Source organism: Melopsittacus undulatus, chromosome 4, assembly GCF_012275295.1.
Source record: "Melopsittacus undulatus isolate bMelUnd1 chromosome 4, bMelUnd1.mat.Z, whole genome shotgun sequence".
In the NCBI taxonomy this organism is placed as follows: Eukaryota; Metazoa; Chordata; class Aves; order Psittaciformes; family Psittaculidae; genus Melopsittacus; species Melopsittacus undulatus.
Window position 1 is genome coordinate 2,248,343 of NC_047530.1, and position 17,810 is coordinate 2,266,152.

Below are 17,810 nucleotides of genomic sequence, written 5' to 3' on the forward strand. Positions count from 1 at the left end.
TTAGGTTTATGGTTAGGGGTTAGGGTTATGCGTTAGGGTTAGTGGTTAGGGTTATGGTTAGGGTTAGGGGTTAGGGTTAGGGTCAGGGGTTAGGGTTAGGGGTTAGGTGTTAGGGTTAGGGTTAGGGTTAGCTCATTCATGTTCCATGGGGGCACTAAACCCCGTTATCTCCCCATAGATTACAACACAAACATTGCTCTTTAAAGCTAAAGTTGCTTTAGGGGACTGGTGGGACAAAAAACGCACGTTTAGCGGGGCCCTAAATTCTACATATTTACAACAGAAACGTTGTTCTCTTCCTGCCACCTAAATTAAGCTGAAAAGCACTTTATATTTCACAGGCAATAGCTTTTCTTATATTAAACATGCAAAACTCCCCCATTCTTTTTAGATCTTCTACTCTACGACCCCGTTTTGCTCATCTTGTTCCTCTATCGAGCTCTGTTTCTGTTACTATAAACCTGTGCGGTTCTATCCACATGCCCACCTATATGTGTTCCAAAGCCGGTACATGAGGTGTTTATCACACCGAGCCCATAGGTCCTCGTGGAATACCATAAGGATAGGGAATGCCGCCCCGGAACTAAAGTTCCGCTCCGTGTTTCCGGAGGGGGAGTGGGGTGGAACGGACCAACAACCGGAAGTGCTTCTTTTAGCGACGTACAACATGGCGACGCCCTGCCGGCACTTAGAGGTGGCGGCGGCCATGTTGCAATGGCGGCTCCGGGCGCCGCTGCTGACCCGGGCAGGTTCGAGAGCGGTCCGGGCCGCGCTATGGGGCACAATGGGGCTCAATGGGGCTCTATGGGGCTCTATGGGGCTCTATGGGGCACAATGGGGCTCTATGGGGCACAATGGGGCTCTATGGGGCACAATGGGGGTGCTGGGGTCGCCGGTGCTTCAGCTCCGCTCTGTTCCCAGGTGCCGCCGGTGTCACCATGGCCCGGGCCGGCCTCAAGAAGCTGGTGATGCCCCCGGACTACAGCGGTGAGGGGGAGTGGGGCTGTGGGGGGACGGACCCTATGGGGGGACAATGGGGTCTGTGGGGGGACGGACCCTATGGGGGGTATAATGGGGTCTGTGGGGGAACGGAGCCTATGGGGGGACAATGGGGTTTGGGGGGGAACGGAGCCTATGGGGGTACAATGGGGTCTGTGGGGGAACGGACCCTATGGGGGTACAGTGGGGTCTGTGGGGAACGGACCCTATGGGGGTACAATGGGGTCTGTGGGGGAACGGACCCTATGGGGGTACAGTGGGGTCTGTGGGGAACGGACCCTATGGGGGTACAGTGGGGTCTGTGGGGGGAGAACAGCCCCTATGGGTTACAATGGGATCTACAGGGGGAGAACAGCCCCCTATGGGGGTATAATGGGGTCTGCGGGGGAAGAAACCCCCACAATGGGGGTGTATTGGGGGTCTATGGGGGGAGAGACCCCCCCAGTGAGGGTTTAATGGGGGTCAGTGGGGGTAGAACCCTCTCAATGAGGGTATAATGGGGGTTATGGTGGGAAAACCCCCCAGTGGTGATGCATTGGTGGGGGTCTATGGGGGAAGACCCCCCTGATGGGTGTATAATGGGGGTCTATGGGGGGGATCACCCCTCAATGAGCTTATAATAGGGGTCTATGGGGGGAAACTCCTCATGGGGGTGTTGGGGAATATATGGGGGAAGAAGTTCCCTGTGGGGGTATAGTCGGGGCTCTATGGGGGTAGAACCCCCCCAGTGAGGGTATAATGGGGATCTGTGGGGGGAAAATCCCCTATGGTGGTATTGGGGGGTCTGTAGGGGAAGAACTCCCTTATGGGGGTATAATGGGGGTCTATGGGAGAGAACTCCCTCCATGGGGGTGTAATGGGAGTCTATGGGGATGACCCCCCCAATGGGGGTATAATGGGGGTCTATTGAGGGAGAGCCACTCATGGGGGTCTATGGGGGGGAATCCCCCAATGGGAGTATAATGGGGGTCTATGGGAGAGAACCCCCCTATGGGGGTATAATGTGGGTCCATGGGGGGAGAGTCTCCCTATGGGGGTATAATGGGGGGTCTATGGAGGGGAACCCCCTATGGGGCTGTCATGGGGGTCTATGGGGTGCTGGTTGCCCTCATCCTCCTGTGCCCCCCCCGCAGGTATCGTGATCCCGGAGAAGCCGAAGCTGAAGTTCCTGGAGAGGGCTCCGGCAGTGCCCAAGGTCCGCAGGGAACCGCGGCGGCTCCGGGACATCCGGGGCCCATCCCGGGAGGCCACTGACTTCACCCAGGGGCAGTTCGGGATCCTGGTGAGCGGGATGGGGACCCCCCATCCATCCATCCCAATGGGAACCCCATCCATCCATCCATCCCAATAGGAACCCCATCCATCCCCCTGTATCCCAATGGGAACCCCATCCATCCCCCTATATCCCAATGGGAACCCCATCCATCCCCCTGTGTCCCAATGGGAACCCCATCCATCCCCCATATCCTAATGGGAACCCCATCCATCCCCCTGTATCCCAATGGGAACCGCATCCATCCCCTTGTATCCCAATGGGAACCCCATCCATCCCCCTGTATCCCAATGGGAACCCCATCCATCCCCCATATCCCAATGGAAACCCCATCCATCCCCATGTATCCCAATGGGAACCCCATCCATCCCCCATATCCCAATGGGAGCCCCATCCATCTTCCTGTATCCCAATGGGAACCCCATCCATCTCCCCGTATCCCAGTGGGAACCCCATCTGTACCCCTGTATCCCAATGGGAACCCCATCCATCCCCCCGTATCCCAATGGGAACCCCATCCATCCCCTGTATCCCAATGGGAACCCCATCCATCCCCCTGTATCCCAATGGGAACCGCATCCATCCCCCTGTATCCCAATGGGAACCACATCCGTCCCCCTGTATCCCAGTGGGAACCCCATCCATCCCCCTGTATCCCAATGGGAACCCCATCCGTCCCCCTGTATCCCAATGGGAATCCCATTCATCCCCCTGTATCCCAATGGGAACCCCATCCATCCCCCCATATCCCAGTGGGAACCCCATCCATCCCCCTGTATCCCAATGGGAACCCCATCCATCCCCCCGTATCCCAATGGGAACCGCATCCATCCCCCTGTATCCCAATGGGAACCCCATCCATCCATCCCCCTGTGTCCCAATGGAAACCCCATCCATCCCCCTATATCCCAATGGGAACCGCATCCATCCCCCCGTATCCCAATGGGAACCCCATCCATCCCCCTGTATCCCAATGGGAACCCCATCCATCCCCCCATATCCCAGTGTGAACCCCATCCATCCCCCTATATCCCAATGGGAACCCCATCCATCCCCCTATATCCCAATGGGAACCCCATCCATCCCCCTGTGTCCCAATGGGAACCCCATCCATTCCCCCATATCCCAATGGGAACCCCATCCATCCCCCTGTATCCCAATGGGAACCCCATCCATTCCCCCATATCCCAATGGGAACCACATCCGTCCCCCTGTATCCCAATGGGAACCCCATCCATCCCCCTGTATCCCAATGGGAACCCCATCCATCCCCTATATCCCAATGGGAACCCCATCCATCTCCCTGTATCCCAATGGGAACCCATCCCTATGGCCATCACCTTGGGAGCTGCTGACAGCCCCATGGCTGGGCTCCCATGGGGCCCCATGGCATGGAGCCCCATGGCATGCGAGGCTCCCCATGGCTGCGGGCTCCCCATGGATGTGGGGCTCCCCATGGCTGTGGGCTCCCCATGGCTGTGGGCTCCCCATGGCTGCAGGCTCCCCATGGCTGCAGGCTCCCCATGGATGTGGGGCTCCCCATGGATGTGGGTCTCCCCATAGCTGCAGGCTCCCCATGGCTGTGGGGCTCCCCATGGCTGCAGGCTCCCCATGGCTGCAGGCTCCCCATGGCTGTGGGTCTCCCCATGGCTGCAGGCTCCCCATGGGCTCCCCATGGCTGTGGGCTCCCCATAGCTGCAGGCTCCCCATAGCTGTGGGTCTCCCCATGGCTGCGGTGCTCCCCATGTCTGTGGGCTCCCCATGGTTGTGGGGCTCCCCATGGCTGTGTGCTCCCCATGGCTGTGTGCTCCCCATGGCTGTGGGCTCCCCATGGCTGTGTGCTCCCCATGGCTGTGGGCTCCCCATGGCTGTGTGCTCCCCATGGCTGTGTGCTCCCCATGGCTGTGGGCTCCCCATGGCTGTGAGCTCCCCATAGATGTGGGTCTCCCCATGGCTATGGGCTCCCCATGGGCTCTCTCTGTGCCCACAGGCGCTGGGTGGGGGCTACCTGCGCTGGGGCCACCTGGAGATGCTTCGCTTGACCATCGGACGCGCCATGGATCCCAGATCCACCTTCGCCATCTGGCGCGTGCCGGCGCCCACCAAACCGGTGACCAGGAAGAGCCTCGGGCACCGCATGGGGGGGGGCAAGGGCCCCATAGACCACTATGTGACCCCAGTGAAGAGCGGGCGGCTGGTGGTGGAGCTGGGCGGGCGCTGCGAGTTCCAGGAGGTGGCTCCGTTCCTGCTGCGGGCGGCTCGGAAGCTGCCGTTCCCTGCGGTTCCCATCAGCAGGGCTGGACTGGAGCGGATGCGTCGGGAGGAGGAGGAGAGGAGGGTCGGGAATGAGAACCCCTGGACCTTCGAGCGCATGGTGAGAGCCAATATGCTGGGGATGAGGAGGTACCTGAGCCCCTGTGACCTGCACTGGCATGGGCGATACTGGGGCAAGTTCTTCCTGCGGCACAGGGTGTGAGGGTGGGAAGGGATTAAAGCTTCCTGAGGGATGGTGTGTTCCATTGGGATGCTGTGCTCCATGGGGATGCTGTGGGTCATAGGGATGCTGTGCTCCATAGGGATGGCAGCGCCATAGGGATACTGTGGGCCATGGGGATGCTGTGGGCCATGGGGATGCTGTGCACCATAGGGATGGCAGCGCCATAGGGATACTGTGGGCCATGGGGATGCTGTGGGCCATGGGGATGCTGTGCTCCAGAGGGATGCTGTGCTCCATAGGGATGCTGTGCTCCATAGGGATACTGTGTTCCATAGGGATGCTGTGTGCCATAGGGATGCTGTGCTCCATAGGGATGCTGTGCTCCATAGGGATACTGTGTGCCATAGGGATGCTGTGCTCCATAGGGATGCTGTGGGCCATGGGGATGCTGTGCTCCATAGGGATACTGTGGGCCATAGGGATGCTGTGGGCCATAGGGATGCTGTGCTCCATAGGGATGCTGTGGGCCATGGGGATGCTGTGCGCCATAGGGATGCTGTGCGCCATAGGGATGCTGTGCTCCATAGGGATGCTGTGGGCCATAGGGATGCTGTGCTCCATAGGGATACTGTGGGCCATGGGGATGCTGTGCTCCATAGGGATGCTGTGCTCCATAGGGATGGCAGCGCCGTGCTCAGCCGGCACCTTCCCCTCTGGCTCCTTGGGTGCTGCCAGGGCTGGGGCAGGCACAGGGATGAGTTCCCTGGATCCCACCCCACTCCAATGGGAATCCATCCCTTCCGCTCCTATCCCTTCCTGGAGCCCCCTTAGCCCCCCATGCCAGGCCCAGCAGAGCCCCCAGGGCAGAGCTCAGGTGATGGCTTTATTGGGGAGCAGGCTCCAGCCGCACATCCGGGATGGAGAATCCCCATGGATATGGCTGCTCCTCCTGCTCTGAGCAAGGCAGGAGCCTGGATGCTGCCCCAGCACTGCCTGGATGCATGGGGAGCAAAGGGGGGAGCTTGGAGCCTTCCCACTGGGATGGGGCTGGGATACAGGGGGCTCCATTCCTCCGGGATGCACAGGGATGTCCTCGAGGCTCTGGGGACAAGGGCTTGCAGGTCCCGGCGTGCTCCAATGGCCGGAGCCACAATGGGATCATCCAGGAATGGGAAAGGCCACCTGGAATGGGGAGGAGGATGAGGACCACCGGAGCTCCATCCCCATCCTTAACGTGGGGCTCAGCCAGGCCATGCTGGTGCTTTATGGTGAGTCCAGAGGGGTGAATCCCACCCGGATCATCCCCCATGGGCTCCAAACCCATTCCCTGTCCACGGGGATCCCCATTATCCCATTCCCAGTGTGGGCTCCATCACCTGAGGGCAGCAGGATGGGCTCAGGCGAAGATGCTCCCGATGCTGGCGGCCAGGATAACAGCGAGGATGATGCAGCAGAGCATGATCATGATCTTCTTCTGCAGGGGGAGAAGGGAGCAGGGATCTGGGAATGCTCAGGACCAATCCCCATCCATCATGGAATGGGGTGGGATAAAGGGAGCTCAAAGCTCATCCAGCTCCAACCCCTTCCCATGGAGCAGCTGCTCCAAGCCCTGTGTCCAACGTGGCCTTGAGCACTGCCAGGGATGGGGAATGTCCCATCAAATCCATGAGGAATTCTGCTCTGGAAGGGATTCAGGGGTCACATCTGCACCCAAACCCAAGGGATGGTCCCAAACGCTCATCCCAGTGGTGTACCCCCAGCATCACATTGTGCAATGGGAATTGGGTACCACCACATCCTCCTGTCCTATTGGCTCCAGCATGGATATCAGGGCCCGGAGGGGACAGTGTTCCCAGCTCCATAGGGATGCTGGACAGCAAAGCCAGAGCCACCGGTACCACCAATCCCTGTATTCCCATCCCTCATCCCATGGGATACACACTGGGATGAGGGTCCAGCCGTTGCCTGCTCCATCCCTATGGTGATGGGGACCAGGAGTCGATGGAGCAGCAAAAGGTGATGGAAAGAGTTGAGCCCCATCCGCTTCCCATGGGAACACGGGGATCAGAGGGGCAGGGAATGGGCTGGAAGGGGAATTCCAGCGCTGGGATCGCTGCATGGAGGGGATGGCAGCGGAGCCAGAGCGCGGGCTGGGAGCAGGACAGGAGGGAACTGGGATGTGGCACTGGGGAGGGTCTGGATGGGAGGTGTCGGAGCTGGGATGTTGGGAATGTCGGGAAGAGGGAAAGGGAGGTGACCCCATGGCAGGGAGGGAAGGGGATGAGGGGCTGCAAGGATGGGAGGCAAGCATGGAGCAAATCCAGACCCTGAGACCCATGGAACTGAACCCCATAGAGCCCCATAGAGCCCTTAACCCCATAGAGCCCCACAGACCTGAGCCCCATAGAGCCCTGAACCCCACATGGGTTCAGCCCCACAGCCCCACAGTCACACAGTGCTGGCACCATCCTGTTGTCCCCATGCTCCCCACATGGGGCTCTCCTGCCCCCCCCAGCCCCATGGGCCTATCTCCTGTCCAGCCCCATAGCGAGCCCCACCACCCCCCAGCCAAAGCCAAGGGGACTGGGGCTGCTCAGCCCTGCCCCACATGTGTGGGGCTCAGGGGCTGCTGTGGGTGCACAGGGGCAGAGCTGCCAACCCCATGGAGCCGTAAGGGGGGGGCTGGGACCAGTTGGGGGTCACTGGGGGGGTATTGGGGTGTTCGGGGACATGGGGGGCTCGGGGGCACTGGGATAAAGGGGCATGCTGGGACAGGGGGAGGTGAGGCTGGGGGCATAGGGGGCACTGGGGACACTGGGGGCTATGGTGGGACACTGGTCTCTATGGGGTGATGGATGCTCTCTGTGGGGTGATGAAGGCTCACTATGGGGTGATGGTTGCTCTCTATGGCGTGTTCAATGCTCTCTATGGGGTGATGGATGCTTGCTATGGGGTGTTCAATGCTCGCTGTAGGGGGATGGATGCTCTCTATGGGGTGCTCAGTGCTCTCTATAGGGTGATGGATGCTCTCTATGGGGTGACGGATGCTCTATGGGGTGATGGATACCCTATGGGGTGACGGATGCTCTATGAGGTGATGGATGCTCTCTATGGAGTGTTCAATGCTCTCTATGGGATGTTCAGTGTTCTCTATGGGGTGATGGATGCCCTATGAGGCCGTGCTCACCCTCCTGGCCTCACTCTGGTACTTCACGGCCTTCTTGGTGTCAGCCACTGCCCTCTCCACGAAGCCCACGGACTGGTCCATGTTGCTCTCGATGCGGTCGATCATGGAGCCCTGCGGGGGGCAGAGCTGTGGGGTCAGCATCGGCACCGACCCCCCCCCGGGCCCTGGTGATGGAACCGGCCTGGGGGCACCTCCATTGCAGGGCATGGGGGGGGCGGGGAGGGACTGTGGGGGAGAGCCCCGTTGCCATGGTGAGGTGCCCTGCACATCCCATGGACCAGTCCCTGCGCATCCCATGCACAGATCCCAGCTCATCCCATGGACCAATCCATGTGCATCCCATGGACAAATCCCTGTGCACTCCATGCATTGATCCCTGCTCATCCCATGGACAAATCCCTGTGCATCTCATGCACAGGTCCCTGCTCATCCCATGGACTAGTCCCTGGCCATTCCATGGACAAATCCCTGTGTACTCCATGCATTGATCCCTGCTCATTCCATGCAAAGATCCCTGATCATTCCATGGACAAGTATCCCTGTGCTCCCATGCACAGATCCTTGCTCATCCCATGGATGAATCCTTGCACATCCCATGCACCAATGGCTGCTCATCCCATGCACAGATCCCTGCTCATCCCATGCATCAATCTCTGCTTGTCCCTGTGCACAGCTCCCTGATTATCCCATGCAATCCGTGCACAGATCCCTGTTGATCCCATACATCCCATGCCCATCTCCCTGCCCATCCCATGCCCATCTCCCTGTCGATCCCATACATCCCATGCACCAATCCCTGTTGATCCTATACATCCCTATGCCCATCCCATGCCCATCTCCCTATTGATCCCATACATCCCATGCACCAATCCCTGTTGATCCCATACATCCCATGCCTATCTCCCTATTGATCCCATACGTCCCATGCCCATCTCCCTGCCCATCCCATGCACTGATCCCTGTTGATCCCATACATCCCATGCCCATCTCTCTGCCCATCCCATGCCCGTCTCCCTGTTGATCCCATACACCCCATGCCCATATCCCTGTCCATCCCATGCCCCTCTCCCTGTTGATCCCATACATCCCCATGCCCATCTCCCTGCCCATCCCATGCACCAATCCCTGTTGATCCTATACATCCCATGCCCATCTCCCTGCCCATCCCATGCCCATCTCCCTGTCGATCCCATACATCCCATGCCCATCTCCCTGTTGATCCCACACACTCCATGCCCATCTCCCTGCCCATCCCATGCACCAATCCCTGTTGATCCCATACGTCCCATGCCCATCTCCCTGCCCATCCCATGCATTGATCCCTGTTGATCCCATACATCCCATGCCCATCTCCCTGCCCATCCCATGCACCAATCCCTGTTGATCCTATACATCCCATGCCCATCCTCCCTGCCCATCCCATGCCCATCTCTCTGTTGATCCCATACATCCCCATGACCATCTCCCTGTTGATCCCATACATACCATGCCCATCTGCCTGTTGACCCCACACCCCCCATGCCCATCTCCCTGCCCATCCCATGCCACTCTCCCTGTTGATCCCATACATCCCATGCCCATCTCTCTGCCCATCCCATGCCCAGCTCCATGTTGATCCCATACATCCCATGCCCATCTCCCTGCCCATCCCATGCCCAGCTCCCTGTTGATCCCATACATCCCATGCCCGTCTCCCTTCCCATCCCATGCCCAGCTCCCTGTTGATCCCATACATCCCATGCCCATCTCCCTGCCCATCCCATGCACCAATCCCTGTTGATCCCATACATCCCATGCCCATCCTCCCATCCCATGCACCAATCCCTGTTGATCCTATACATCCCATGCCCATCCTCCCTGCCCATCCCATGCCCATCTCTCTGTTGATCCCATACATCCCCATGCCCATCTCCCTGTCGATCCCATACATCCCATGCCCATCTCCCTGTTGATCCCATACACCCCATGCCCCCCTCCTGCATGGATCCCATCACCTGGTTCTCCACCAGCATGGCGATGTCCACGAACATGTCATGCAGCTCCTTGATGCTGCTCTCCAGGCGCACGATGTCCTTGTGCCTCCCCTCGATCTCACTCAGCGCCTGCTTCGACATCTGCGAGTCCATGATCTATGGGGCAGGGGGGGGGGGGTGTCAGTGATGTGTGGGGTGTCCCCCCCCCCCATGGGTCCCGGTGTGGGGCTCACCCCTGCCGTGAAGATGGACGGGTTCCCACTCTCCAGCATCTCCTCCAGCTCCTCGTCCGTCGTGTTCTTACCGGCTGCGGAGGGTCCGTACGTAAGCCCCGCCCACCATGGGGAAAGGGGGCGGGGCCTTGCGCTTGTCCCCGCCCACTTTATGAATGGACGAGCTCCGCCCGTGTTTGTCAATGGGCCCCGGCGCGGGCTGGCTCCGCCCACTTATGAATGGGCGCGCGGCCGGAGGGGCGGCTCCGGTCACTACACAAAGGGGCGGGGTCTGTAGGGGTGTTGGCTCCACCCCCTGCCCCGGGAGTCCATGAGGTCTATGGGATCTATAGGGTCTATGGGAGCTATAGGATCTACAGGGTCTATAGGGTCTACAGGGCCTGTGGGATCTATGGGATCTGTAGGGTCTCTGGGGTCTATCTATAGGGTCTATAGGGACTATAGGATCTATAGGGTCTACAGGGCCTATGGGATCTATGGTGTCTATAGGGTCTATGGGATCTATAGGATCTATAGGGCCTATGGGATCTATAGAATCTATGGGGTCTATAGGATCTATAGAGTCTATAGGTTTTATGGGATCTATAGGATCTATGAGGTCTATAGGATCTATAGAGTCTATAGGTTTTATGGGATCTATAGGGTCTATGGGGTCTATAGGATCTATAGTTCTATAGGGTTTATGGGATCTATAGGGTCTATGGGGTCTATGGGATCTATAGGGTCTATAGGGTCTATGGGGTCTATAGGATCTATAGGGTCTATAGGATCTAACTATTCTATGATTCTATGATCTATAGGGTATATGGGGTCTATAGAATCTATAGAGTCTATGGGGGGCACGCACTGATCTCAAGCTGCCGCTGGATCCGGCCCTTGCTGCGCTCCCGGAAATCCACCTGCGCCTCATTGTACTTGGTCATCACATCCACGAACTTGCGGGATAGCACCGAGTGCTGGGAATGGGGACATGGGGATGCCTGGGTATGGTGTATCCATAGGGATAGCACCGAGTGCTGGGGATGGGGACATGGGGATGCTGGGTATGGTGTATCCATAGGGATAGCACCGAGTGCTGGGAATGGGGATATGGGGATGTCTGGGTATGGTGTATCCATAGGGATAGCACCGAGTGCTGGGGATGGGGACATGGGGATGCCTGGGTATGGTGTATCCATAGGGATAGCACCAAGTGCTGGGAATGGGGACATGGGGATGCCTGGGTATGGTGTATCCATAGGGATAGCACCGAGTGCTGGGGACAGGGACATGGGGATTCATGGATATGGTGTATCCATAGGGATAGCACCGAGTGCTGGGGATGGGGACATGGGGATGCCTGGGTATGGTGTATCCATAGGGATAGCACCGAGTGCTGGGGATGGGGACATGGGGATCATAGGGACAGCACCGAGTGCTGGGGATGGGGACATGGGGATGCCTGGGTATGGTGTATCCATAGGGATAGCACCGAGTGCTGGGAATGGGGACATGGGGATGCCTGGGTATGGTGTATCCATAGGGATAGCACCGAGTGCTGGGGACGGGGACATGGGGACACCCTGAACATGGCACCTCCCTGGACTCTGAGGGACAGGACCCAGTGATGGGAATGGGGACAAGAACATGGGGATGGGGATAGGGACGTAGGGATGGGGACATCCTGGACATGGCACCTCCCTGGTCCTTCGGGAACAGGACCCCAGTGTTGGGAGCAGGGACATGGGACACCCTGGGCATGGCACATCCCCATGGGCTGTGTTCCCTGGGGATAGGGACAAGGACAAGGGAATGGGGCTGGGATGCACGGAGCATGGCAGGTCCCAGCCCCAGGGCAGTGCTGGGGACATGGGGGATGCATCAGTTGGGGACAGAAAGGACAGGAAGCTTGGGAGCACCTGGGAATGGTGTGTATGGGATATAGGACAGGGATGGGACCCTGGGGACACCGGGATGCGCTGCATCCCCATCCCCATCAATGGTGTGTGTGGGATAGAGGACAGGGATGGGACCCTGGGGACACCGGGATGCACTGCATCCCCATCCCCATCAATGGTGTGTGCGGGATAGAGGACAGGGATGGGACCCTGGGGACACCGGGATGCGCTGCATCCCCATCCCCATCAATGATGTGTGTGGGGTATAGGACAGGGATGGGAGCCTGGGGACACTGGGATGCGCTGCATCCCCATCCCCATCCCATTGGGAGCAGGTGCTGTGGTGCCGGATGGGGACCGGAGCTCACCTGGGACTTGCGGATGCGCAGGTCAGCGGAGGAGCGGACCTCATCCTGCTCGATGCTGCGCTCCATACCTGGGGGGCAAGGCCCAGCCCCTCAGGGACCTGCCCCAGGGCCATGGGGTACCCCTGCCTCCCCATAGGGGCATGGGGACAGTGATGGGGACATGGGGACAGGATGGGGACATGGGGACAGTGATGGGGACAGGATAGGGACATGGAGACAGTGATGGAGACAGTGATGGGGGAAGGATGGGAACAGTGATGGGGACATGGGGACAGTGATGGGGACAGGATAGGGACATGGGGATAGTGATGGGGACATGGGGACAGGATAGGGACATGGAGACAGTGATGGGGACAGGATAGGGGCAGTGATAGGGACATGGGGACAGTGATGGGGACAGGATGGGGACAGTGAAGGGGACATGGGGATAGTGATGGTGTCATGGGGACAGTGATGGGGACAGGATAGGGACAGGATAGGGATACGGGGACAGTGACAGGGACATGGGGACAGCGATGGGGACATGGGGACAGCAATGGGCACAGGATGGGGACATGGGGACAGTGATGGGTACAGGATAGGGATATGGGAACAGTGATGGGGACAGGATAGGGACAGGATAGGGATATGGGGACAGTGATGGGGACATGGGGACAGCAATGGGCACAGGATGGGGACATGGGGACAGTGATGGGGACAGGATAGGGATATGGGGACAGGATAGGGACAGTGATGGGGACACGGTCACTCACTCTTGAGTTTGTTGCGGACGCTGTTGGCCATTTTCTTGATCTCTGCTGTCAATTGCTCCAGGTCATCTTTGGTCTCTGTAGAGGGAACCACAGTGGGAGTGGGAATGGGAATGGGATAGGAATGTGTGACAATGTTGGGAACACACAGAGACACCAGGTAGGGATGTAGGACACCCATGGGTACCACATGGAGTGGGGATGTAGGACACCCATGGGTACCAAATGGACAGGGATGCAGGACACCCATGGGTACCACATGTAACAGGGATACAGGACACCCCTGGGTACCACATGGAGTGGGGATGTAGGACACCCATGGGTACCACCTGGACAGGGATGCAGGACACCCACGGGTACCACATGGAACGGGGATGCAGGACACCCATAGGTACCACATGGACAGGGATGCAGGACACCCATGGGTACCACATTGGGTGGGGATGCAGGACACCCATGGGTACCACATTGGGTGGGGATGCAGGACACCCATGGGTACCACATAGACAGGGATGCAGGACACCCATGGGTACCACATAGACAGGGATGTAGGACACCCATGGGTACCACATGGAACAGGGATGCAGGACACCCATGGGTACCACATGTAACAGGGATGCAGGACACCCATGGGTACCACATGGAACAGGGATGCAGGACACCCATGGGTACCACATAGACAGGGATGCAGGACACCCATGGGTACCACATGGAAGAGGGATACAGGACACCCATGGGTACAACATGGAACAGGGATACAGGACACCCACGGGTACCACATGTAACAGGGATACAGGACACCCATGGGTACCACATGGACAGGGATGCAGGACACCCATGGGTACCACATGTAACAGGGATACAGGACACCCATGGGTACCACATGTAACAGGGATACAGGACACCCATGGGTACCACATGTAACAGGGATGCAGGACACCCATGCAGGACACCTGCATGAACAGGGATGCAGGACACCCATGGGTACCACATGGAACAGGGATGCAGGACACCCATGGGTACCACATGGACAGGGATGCAGGACACCCATGGGTACCACATGGAACAGGGATGCAGGACACCATGCGTACCACATGGACAGGGATGCAGGACACCCATGGGTGCCACATGGACAGGGATGCAGGACACCCATGGGTACCACATGGACAGGGATGCAGGACACCCCTGGGTACCACATGGAACAAGGATACAGGACACCCATGGGTACCACATGAAGAGGGATGCAGGACACCCATGGGTGCCACACGGGGTGAGGATGCAGGACACCCATGGGTACCACATGAACAGGGATGCAGGACACCCATGGGTACCACATGAACAGGGATGCAGGACACTCATGGGTACCATATGGACAGGGATGCAGGACACCCATGGGTGCCACATGGGATGGGGATGCAGGACACCCATGGGTACCACATGGGGTGGGCATGCAGGACACCCATGGGTACCACATGGACAGGGATGCAGGACACCCGTGGGTACCACATGGACAGGGATGCAGGACACCCATGGGTACCACATGGAACAGGGATGCAGGACACTCATGGGTACCACATCGGGTGGGGATGCAGGACACCCATGGGTACCACATGGGACAGTGATGCAGGACACCCATGGGTACCACATGGAACAGGGATGCAGGACACCCTGTGTTCGCACTGACTCTGCTCAGGGATGGGTGCTGACAGGATGATGCTGTAGAGCTTCTTGGCCTCCTCCACGTTCTCCGAGATCCTGTCGATGTTCTGCCTGGTCTCCTCGATCTAGAGGCCATGGGAGGAGCAGGGGGTGAGGGGCAGCCCCATGTCCCCCATCCCCATCCCTGGGCCCCGCTCACCTCCGAGAAGAACTCATCCATGAACGCTGTGTTGTCCACTGCGATCTCCAGCTCCTCTGTGTCGTCGTCTGCATCCTGCTTCTGTGGGTGCAAGGGGGCAGAGCTCAGAGGGTGACAGGCAACCCATGGGACGTGGTGGCAACAGCCCCATAGGGACAGGGTGGAAGCAACCCCATAGGGACATGGTGACGGTTACCCCATAGGGATATGGTGACAACCACCCCATGGGGACACGGTGACAACCAGTCTATAGGGATATGGTGACAACAACCCCATAGGGATATGGTGACAGTCCCCCCATAGGGACATGGTGATAACAACCCCATAGGGATATGGTGACAACCACTCCATGGGGTCATAGTGACAACAACCCCATAGGGACATGGTGACAACAACCCCATGGGGACATGTGACAGTCACCCCATAGGGATATGGTGACAGTCATCCCATAGGGACATAGTGACAACAACCCCATAGGGACATGGTGACAGTCACCCCATAGGGATATGGTGGCCTAAGGGGGGGGACATCTACATAAGGGGGGGACATCGTGTTCCTGTCACATCTGGCTGTGCACAGCTGGGAATTAAGGGATTGCTGGGCTGGGCTGGAGGATGGGGACAGGGATGGGGATGGGATAGGGATAGGGATGGGATGGGGACACGGGGCAGGGTTCTCCACCCCTGCCCTCACCCTGCAGCACTGGGGCTCAATGGGCACCCAAAGGTGCTGTCACCCCTCACCCTGGTGTCGCGCCTGGTCCCATCCCCCCCATGCACTCCTGTATCCACACTGTGCCTTAGGGCACCAACCCCAACCCTTCTGCTCCCCCTCTGCCCCACAGCACCTTTGGGTGCCCATCCCTGCTGTGGGGCACAAGCCCCATGTGGGGACCCCAATCCCCCCCCCCATGCTCCCAATGGAGTAAAAATAACCCTAATCCCTGCTCCCTTCCCAAGGCTTTATCCGCTGGCTCCATAATCCCGGCTAAATCCCTGCCAAGCCTCCGTGCCCCGGCTGCTGCCCCACACCGCGGCCTGGGGGGCAGCTTGGGGGGCTGTGGGGAGCGCTGTATATGGGGGAGGGGGAGGCTTTCTATGGGGTGAAAGGGGCCCCACAATAGGGAAGGCAATGGGAGGAGGAAGTGGTGGTGGTGGTGGCAGGAGAAGGGTGAGATGTGGGGTGCAGGATGGGGCCCTGCGCACCCCACTTCCATTCCCTGACACCCCATAGGATGGATCCCCCCTGCTCCAGGCCCACACAATGGGGTGGGGGTGTCCCCATTGCACCCCATAGCACGGGGGGAGCAGTGTTTATAGGGGCTCCCAATGCACCCTCTTCAACCCTATACGGGGTCACAAAGGGGTAACCCCAAAGTCCCTTCCACCCAACAGCCCCATTGATGTGGGGCTGGATCTCTTGTCATCCCCCCATCCCCACAGTGTCCCCATTGAGCATGGGGGGGTCTCGGGATGCTCCATGCCCATGGTGCCCCCATACAGCTTGGGGGGGTATCAGGGTCTCCCCCATCCCCATAACACCCCAAGACACCACGGGATGGGGGCTTGGTGACCCCCATTCCCATGGAGCCCCCATCCAACACGGGGGGTATCTCAGTGCCCCCCCATCCCCATGGAGCCCCCATCCAACAAGGGGGGATCTCAGTGCCCCCCCCATCCCCATGGAGCCCCCATCCAACACGGGGGGGGTCTCAGAGCCCCCCCATCCCCATGGAGCCCCCATCCAACATTGGGGGGGGTCTCAGTGTCCCCCATCCCCATGGAGCCCCCATCCAACATTGGGGGGGGTCTCAGTGTCCCCCATCCCCATGGAGCCCCCATCCAACAAGGGGGGGTGTCTCAGAGCCCCCCCATCCCCATGGAGCCCCCATCCAACAAGGGGGGGGGGGTCTCAGTGTCCCCCCATCCCCATGGAGCCCCCATCCAACAAGGGGGTGTCTCAGTGTCCCCCCCATCCCCATGGAGCCCCCATCAAACACTGGGGGGGTCTCAGAGCCCCCCATCCCCATGGAGCCCCCATCCAACAAGGGGGTGTCTCAGTGTCCCCCATCCCTCAAACACCGCAGGATGGGGATGCGATGCCCTCATCCCTATGGTGCCCCCACCCCATGGGTCTCAGATGCCCCCAGCCCCATAGCACCCAACGGGATGTGGGCTCCATCCCCCCCCCGCTCTCACCGCCTTGAGCTGCTCCAAACGGTCCTTCATGGTGCCCGCGGGGGGGTCCCCCCGTGTCCCGCAGGGATGAGGATGCTTCCCCCCCCCCCCCCCCCTCCTCCATCAGGAGCGGGCGCTACCGGTGGCCCCTGCGCTAATCCCGGACGGGGGGGGGGGACACCGAGGGGAGGGGCCAGGAGGAGGAGCCCGAGCACGGTAACGGGGGGGGCACTGATGGGGGGGGTTGAAGGGGGCAGAGGAGGGGATACGGGAATGGGTGGGGAATGGGACATGGATGGGGAATGGGGATGGGGAGAGGGGCATGGATGGGGATAGGGGACGTGGATGGGGACATGGCTATGGATAGGAATAGGGGACATAGTTATGGATAGGAATAGGGAACATGGTTGGGGACAGGGACATGGATAGGGATAGGGGACGTGGATGGGAACATGGTTATGGACAGGGATAAGGAACATGGATGGGGACAGGGACATGGATAGGGATAGGGAACATGTCTGGGGACATGGTTATGGATAGGGAACGGGACGTGGCTGAGGATAGGAGACACATCTGGGGAGAGGGGATATGGCCAGGGACATGGTTACGGATAAGGATCACAGCTGGTGGACACATCTGGGGACAGGGGTCACATCTGGGGGGTCATGGCCATGTGTCA

At 59.3% G+C, this 17,810-nt stretch overlaps 2 protein-coding genes across 2 annotated transcripts; one reads left to right on the forward strand and one right to left on the reverse strand.

Moving 5' to 3' along the window:
* The first annotated feature begins 675 nt into the window (after window positions 1–675).
* MRPL16 (mitochondrial ribosomal protein L16) lies at window positions 676–4,780 on the forward strand. Its single transcript, XM_034062196.1, has 4 exons — window positions 676–749; window positions 922–987; window positions 2,133–2,281; window positions 4,263–4,780. The coding sequence occupies exons 1-4, from the start codon at window positions 707–709 to the stop codon at window positions 4,746–4,748; spliced, it is 744 nt and encodes a 247-aa protein (XP_033918087.1). The 5' UTR covers window positions 676–706; the 3' UTR covers window positions 4,749–4,780.
* A 799-nt stretch (window positions 4,781–5,579) lies between these two features.
* On the reverse strand, window positions 5,580–17,225 carry STX3 (syntaxin 3). Its single transcript, XM_034061961.1, has 11 exons — window positions 17,153–17,225; window positions 14,955–15,035; window positions 14,781–14,880; window positions 13,100–13,174; window positions 12,348–12,415; window positions 10,950–11,058; window positions 10,103–10,176; window positions 9,891–10,025; window positions 7,897–8,007; window positions 6,086–6,183; window positions 5,580–5,891 (listed from the first exon to the last, which is right to left on the reverse strand). The coding sequence occupies exons 1-10, from the start codon at window positions 17,180–17,182 to the stop codon at window positions 6,106–6,108; spliced, it is 861 nt and encodes a 286-aa protein (XP_033917852.1). The 5' UTR covers window positions 17,183–17,225; the 3' UTR covers window positions 5,580–5,891; window positions 6,086–6,105.
* Window positions 17,226–17,810: the final 585 nt, after the last annotated feature.